The sequence below is a fragment of the Salvelinus namaycush genome, chromosome 7 (assembly GCF_016432855.1).
Source record: "Salvelinus namaycush isolate Seneca chromosome 7, SaNama_1.0, whole genome shotgun sequence".
Taxonomy (NCBI): Eukaryota; Metazoa; Chordata; class Actinopteri; order Salmoniformes; family Salmonidae; genus Salvelinus; species Salvelinus namaycush.
Window position 1 is genome coordinate 51,859,599 of NC_052313.1, and position 7,500 is coordinate 51,867,098.

The following is a 7,500-nucleotide window of genomic DNA, read 5'->3' on the forward strand; positions in this document are numbered from 1 at the left end:
TTTCAGAGGACAGTATGCTACTGTAATTACAGTCAGCCTGGACTAACTCCTTTCCTTTGCATTACTACATATGTTTGTGGCTATGTTAAGCTTTTTAAATTAGCAATTATCCAGGATTAATCAATACAAAAATCACACAGTTTAGTTGTATTTTCCAGAGATGTTTTTTTCATTCAGTAATATGAAGTCAAACCAGTGCAGAGATGGAAAATGGATATTAAACTATTTTCAAGCTGCTTTTATTAAAACAGCAGCAACATGTGCACGATTTCTCTTAATTCTGTATTTAAAGTACAGAATAACCTGAAATGACCTAAATGTGTCTATAAAATAAATATTTTTACAAATAAAACATGTTCTGTACATTCAAATAGCTTGTGATGTTGATGGAATGCTAATACCCAAACCAACGGTGATGAGGGTCAACAACATGAAGATACCTACCAACACATAAACCCACCTGCTTTCCTCAAGGGGGCTTAAAGGGACAATTCACCCCAATGTATGAATACACCTGACAAACTTTGACTGGGGGAGAACTATCCTTTTAACAGTCAAAATGAGCTGCTTCTTTAAAATTTACTGCAAGGGCCAATGAAATGCAGTGATAGAAGAGAACCTTGAAAAACAGACTCCTTCTGTCTGTGTTGTTTATACTTCCTGTTTTCTCCCTTTCCTTTTTTCTGCCAAATATACCACCAAGACAATAAGTTAGAGATACAAGTCTAGTCAGCGCCACAGACGGCCATTTTGTTTCAAATTGCATAACTATGAAATATCCAACCTGACATGTCCTATACAACAATATCCGTCAAATGTACTTGGCCATTCATTTCCTTTGTCACATACTGTAGTCTATAGTGTATGGGTGGAACAGTGTGAACCCTAAGCTCCAATACACTGCTTCCTGAGCCAGTCTTACAGTCTTCAGCCTTGCGTTCTGACAGGAGATGACATCTTAGAGTAGGGGTAGCCAATCCTGGTCCTGGAGGGTCGCGGCGTGTACAGGCTTTTGTTCCAGCCCAGCTCTAACACACCAGATCAATTGTGTTATAGATCGATAGCATTAGTTGATTATCTACAACAGGTGTGTTAATGCTGGGCGGAAACAAAACCCTGACCTAAAGACTCAATATGAGCCGTTCTCTACCACCATCCATGCTGGATGTCTACTAGCAGAAACCACTGTTGTACCGGACACACAAACAACATGAGGAAGTCTGGACTACGGCAGTTACACAATGAGACAAGAGTGGAGTTGGAGTATGGGTTTACTATTACTACACTAATATACCTACAGCTCATTGGCCTATAGCAGGCAGTAGGGGTTGGATATGAGGGGATACCTATTGGATGAGGTGATGACGGGCGGTTTGGTTACGCAATGTGACGGGCAGTGGAGGAGGAGGAGGTGGGGCGGGGAAACAGTCCAACTAAAACTAAACCCGGGTGACAGACAGATCGGGACAGGCTTACCATCTGTGTGTTGGTTGTCATTAGCTGAGGAGAGGACGAGAAGCATAAAGAACAAGCAACATAAAGGTAAGAGGAGAAGAAGAGGAGGAAGAAGAGGAAGAAAATAAAAGAAAGAACTGGAAGCCAGAAAACTAAAACATCTGATATTCAAAGGAAATAAAGCAAAAACAGGCAAATCAAAGCAATCCAAAAGGTTAAAGTGATATAAATGAAGAACTATAAAAGGAGAAACGGCACAGAGAAAGATGTCCGCAGACTCAACATGCTCTCCTTTCATAGATATGAATGGGAGATCCGGTCATGGTTTTATGCAAAGGATCACAGGTGAATCTGCAGGCCAGGAGATCTTATGTCATCCATTTACCTAAAATCACCACACCTTCCACAGACGACAGCTGTTCTGACTGAAGTTCTAGAATGTTGTTCACTAACATGAATTCAATGTCAAATGAACTCAAAGGTCCATGTTGAATTGTGGGTAAAAGCTGAGTCAAAACTTGATGAAAAGTATGTACATTGATGACAATTACGTTTTCCACGTTGACAAAACGTGGAAACAACGTCGATCCAACCTGTGTGTGACCAGTGAACTCACTCATAACCCACAGTCACAATCAGCCACTCCACATCACATTCACTGGACACTCCTTCACAGCAGGAAAATAAACACTTGACATGGGCTTGGAGAAGTGCAGTATGATCAGACGATCATTATATAACTTCACACCAACATATACTCTTTAACGCAGTACTACAGTAGCCACGGCGACGGTGTCTTTACCTGTCCGTTGCTGGTGAAGGTGCTGTTGTTGAACAGGAAGTAAGAACCAAAGAAGAAGACGACGGCGTCGAACACCCCCAGGAAGGTCCAGTAGATGAAAATGGGCCAACGCAGGAGAGAGTTCTTAGCTATGTCCCTGTAAGGAGGAAACATTACAGTACACATTATATACAGTAAATATAGGAGGGAGTTCTGAGCTATGTCCCTGTAGAGAGGAAACATTACAGTACACATTATACACAGTAAATATAGGAGGGAGTTCTGAGCTATGTCCCTGTAGAGAGGAAACATTACAGTACACATTATACACAGTAAATATAGGAGGGAGTTCTGAGCTATGTCCCTGTAGAGAGGAAACATTACAGTACACATTATATACAGTAAATATAGGAGGGAGTTCTGAGCTATGTCCCTGTAGAGAGGAAACATTACAGTACACATTATATACAGTAAATATAGGAGGGAGTTCTTAGCTATGTCCCTGTAGAGAGGAAACATTACAGTACACATTATATACAGTAAATATAGGAGGGAGTTCTGAGCTATGTCCCTGTAGAGAGGAAACATTACAGTACACATTATATACAGTAAATATAGGAGAGAGTTCTTAGCTATGTCCCTGTAGAGAGGAAACATTACAGTACACATTATATACAGTAAATATAGGAGGGAGTTCTGAGCTATGTCCCTGTAGAGAGGAAACATTACAGTACACATTATATACAGTAAATATAGGAGGGAGTTCTGAGCTATGTCCCTGTAGAGAGGAAACATTACAGTACACATTATATACAGTAAATATAGGAGGGAGTTCTGAGCTATATCTCTGTAGAGAGGAAACATTACGGTGCACATTATATATGTACCGTAACTCGTTCTGCCCCTGAACAAGGCAGTTAACCCACTGTTCCTAGGCCGTCATTGAAAATAAGAATTTGTTCTTAACTGACCTAGTTAAATAAAGGTAAAATAATAATAAAAAATTACAAAATAAATAAAAAATATACAGAAAATATAGGAGGGAGTCCTTAGCTATGTCCCTATAGAGAGGAGACAAGAGATCCATGTTATCTGATGACCAGACATCTGAGCATAATGCTTGCATTACATTAGTCTATATACCATGTATTTTGGGATTTAATTAGATGGTTCTATTGTTTTCCCATTCATTTGTAGATTCCTTTCAATTCATACTAATATCTGACACATTTAGATTTTGGGGTGAATTGTCCCTTTAACTAGAAGAATTCCAAGCTAACAGCAATCCCACTTTCTATTAGTCTCCAGAACTAAAACAGCATTCCTCCACCACAACCGTGAGCAAGGCAGCATTGATTTAACAGTTAGCTGACAAATCCAGGCATGGAGGAATGACCTGACGCCGGTTAGATGCCTTTCTGCCTGCTGCATTGTTGGTCTACATTTTCCACACAATTACCCATAGGTAGCTAGCAGGAAAATTGAGTATTGATTGTCACCAGGCAGAGAGAGGAAAAGCAAACAAAAACATCAAGCATTTACTGGCAACACCACTGAACAATGTGAGCTTTACACTGTATATATGGATTCACAAACAAGTGTGTCTACGTGATTCTATTATTATCTTGTAACGTCTTACAACATCTTGAGAATGTGAATTCGGATGTTGTTTAGTAACACAGTTCATATGAGGAGAGAGATGGCAGTCACAGTTTGCCAAGAGCTGATAGGATTTTACAATTATCTGCTCAGTATGATCTGAGGAAACGCTGTGGAAGAGATCAACTGAGGAACATTCCCAATGTGAGATTTTCTAACAGTCTTCAGAAATGTATCACATCACACTATTGCATGCTGGGACAGGCAGTTGGTGGGTTGCACCTACCCTATATACACAAAAGTATGTGGACACAACTTCAAATTAATGGATTCAGCTATTTCAGCCACACCTGTTGCAGACAGGTGTCAACAGGAGTACACTGCCGTTCAAAAGTTTAGGGTCCCTTAGAAATGTCTTGTTTTTGAAAGAAAAGCACATTTTTGTCCATTAAAATAACATCAAATTGTTCAGAAATACAGTGCAGAATTTGTTAATGTTGTAAATGACTATTGTAGCTGGAAATTGCAGATTTTTAATAGAATATCTACATAGGCGTAAAGAGGCTCATTACCAGCAACCATCACTCCTGTGTTCCAATGGCACGTTGTGTTAGCTAATCCAAGTTTATAATTTTAATAGGCTAATTGATCATTAGAAACCCCTTTTGCAATTATGTTAGCACAGCTGAAAACTGCAGCACAGCTGAAACCTGACCCAATGCATAGTGCCAACTGTAAAGTTTAGTGGAGGGGAGGAATGGGGCTGTTGTTCACTGTTTGGGCTAGGCCCCTTAGTTCCAGTGAAGGGATATCTTAACGCTACAGCATACAATGACATTCTAGATGATTCTGTGCTTCCACCTTTGTGGCAACAGTTTGGGGAAAGCCCTTTCCTGTTTAAGCATGACAATGCCCCTGTGCACAAAGCGAGGTTCAAACAGAAATGGTTTGTCGAGATCGGTGTGGAAGAACTTGACTGGCCTGCACAGAGCCCTGACCTCAACCCTATCAAACACTTTTGGGATGAATTGGAACGCCAACTGTAAGCCAGCTTAATCGCCCAACATCAGTGCCCGACCTCACGAATGCTCTTCTGGCTGAAAGGAAGCAAGTCCCTGTAGCAATGTTCCAACATCTAGTGGAAAGTCTTCCCAGTAGAGTGGAGGCTGTTATAGCAGCAAAAGGGGGGACCAACTCCATATTTAATGCCCATGATTTTGGAGTGAGATGTTCGACGAGCAGGTGTCCACATACTTTGGTCATGTAGTGTACCTGTAGAGGGAGGGGTCTTTCTTGAGGATGTCCATGTTGATGTGCTGCTCGATGAGGCTGAAGAGCAGGATGGGTAGAGAGGTAAAGCTGATATTGTACAGTGTCAGATAGGCTGTGTCATACAGCGGCTGGAGAGAGACAGGATGGTAGAGAACAACCAAGATCAGTCATTTAAAACAATATTTATATCTTACTCATTTGTCATGCATTCTTAACCAGAGAAAAACAATTTAAACTTCTCCACAAAGTCATGCTTTAAAGTACTACAATTTTGGGCACATCTTTTATGTACCTGTTGGGAGAAGCCACAGAAGAACTGGTAGAGGAACTGAGGGAAGATGAAGGCGACATTCTGAGGAAAAACAAAATAATGTTTTAATGCTTAATCATCAGTAGTTCAATGTTACATTTAGTGAGAAAACACTGACTTTGTAGAAGAAGTATTGGACAAGCTCTGAGATGCGGATGTAGTAGTAGTGTCCGTGAACCAGCAGCATCTTCTTCAGGTGTTTGAACTTCGGGATGGCGTAGTCGCTGTTCCGCGCTGCCTGGCGACCCTCTTTACCCATGATGCCTGAGGGGAGGACATGACTGAGCGCTTTTACCATTTGTTATGCGAGTCATAAACATGAATAAAAATATATAAAACTATATTCAAATATATATATAAAATCAACCAATCTAAATCGTATTCAAATTCAAATAACTTTATTGAAAATAGGTCCATTTACAGTGAACAGGGTAATACAAACCGATGCCCACGTGAGCCTCCAGGATCATGCTAACATCATTAGCCCCGTCTCCAATGGCTAGCGTGATTGGGTGTTCTGGAGACGATTTGATCAGCTTCACAATCTGGCAACACAACGTTTCAGGATCAGTGAGATAACCGTTTTTTAAAATCTGTAATTCATCAAAGAAGATATGTCTAATACAGACAATCTTTGTAAAGAGAGTTAGAGCTAAACCTACAGACATTGTTATATGAAACTAACCACTGTATATTAACGTGACAGAGAGGATACATGTAGTAGTAAAACTTCCTATGTGAATGTCAGTCCATATTAAGACACAGCCAATAATGCTCTGCCTCCTAGCACAGCGGAGGAGAACTAGAGGGAAGGGTGGTATTGTGCAGTAAGAGATAGTGACGGTCATATCAGACAGAGCTCAATTTAACTCCTCAGTAAGAGATAGTGACGGTCATATCAGACAGAGCTCAATATAACACCTCAGTAAAAGATAGCGACAGTCATATAAGACAGAGCTCAATATAACTCCTCAATAAGAGATAGCGACAGTCATATCAGACAGAGCTCAATAGAACTCCTCAATAAGAGATAGCGACAGTCATATCAGACAGAGCTCAATAGAACTCCTCAGTAAGAGATAGTGAGTCATATCAGACAGAGCTCAATAGAACTCCTCAGTAAAGATAGTGACATTCAGACAGAGCTCAATAGAACTCCTCAGTAAAGATAGTGACAGTCAGACAGAGCTCAATAGAACTCCTCAGTAAAGATAGAGACAGTCATATCAGACAGAGCTCAATAGAACTCCTCAGTATGAGATAGTGACAGCCATGTCAGACAGAGCCGAATATAATATACTGTAACTCCTCAGTCCCAAATAACGTCTGCTATGACAGGTGGGGTCTAATGTGATAGAAAGAGAGAGAGAAGAGAGGGAGACAGAAAGGTAATGGGTCGGAGAGAAATAGAGTGGCGAGAGAGCGATAGAGGGGCAAAAGTCTGGAGTGGCACTAATTGGTGACCAGAGACCAGAGGTGGGGGAGGGAGGGAGGTAGTGGAGTCCAGTAGAGAGGTAAAACATCAACCAGCTCAACACTCCATCAGACTGTGTCAGTGCATCATTCACTTAATCTAGCCATGACGGATCACATGACACCAAAGTCATGTTGGTCAGAAACAGGTGTAGAAACGTGTCGTTTGAAATAACTCGGCTACCTGTGCTTTCTGGAGGGGCGCCATGCGGCAGCAGAGCACAGCGCTGCAGTTCCTACAGATCTCCAGGAAGATCTCCTTGTAGTTCCCCTGACTGGAGTCCTCCTGACTGGGCTTCAGCACCGCAGACAGGGTGGCCCCGTCGATGATCAGACCGTAGTCCACACAGTCAGCAGACAGACTGGACACACACACAGAGATACACACGTTAACACACACAAAGTCTTTAACTAACCTTGTGGGGACACAATTTATAAGCATTCAAAATCCTATTTTCCCTAACCTCTAACCCTAAACCTAATTCTAACCCTAATTCTACCTTAACCCTAAACCCCCTAGACTAACAAAATGTCCCCAGTTGGTAAAATGTCTGTATGTTTACTATTCTTGTGGGGACTTCGGGTCCCCACAAGTATAGTTAAACACATC

The 7,500-nt window shown here is 41.3% G+C and overlaps 1 protein-coding gene across 1 annotated transcript in view; it reads right to left on the reverse strand.

Moving 5' to 3' along the window:
• Positions 1 to 7,500, reverse strand: part of LOC120050518 (probable phospholipid-transporting ATPase IH) — a 64,500-nt gene that overhangs the window by 5,854 nt on the left and 51,146 nt on the right. The window contains exons 19-24 of the mRNA XM_038997109.1: positions 7,075 to 7,252; positions 5,860 to 5,962; positions 5,536 to 5,681; positions 5,400 to 5,459; positions 5,108 to 5,235; positions 2,258 to 2,393 (exon numbers count right to left, since the gene is read on the reverse strand). Coding sequence (XP_038853037.1) covers positions 2,258 to 2,393; positions 5,108 to 5,235; positions 5,400 to 5,459; positions 5,536 to 5,681; positions 5,860 to 5,962; positions 7,075 to 7,252 — 751 coding nt within the window. The remainder of the gene's footprint in view (positions 1 to 2,257; positions 2,394 to 5,107; positions 5,236 to 5,399; positions 5,460 to 5,535; positions 5,682 to 5,859; positions 5,963 to 7,074; positions 7,253 to 7,500) is intronic.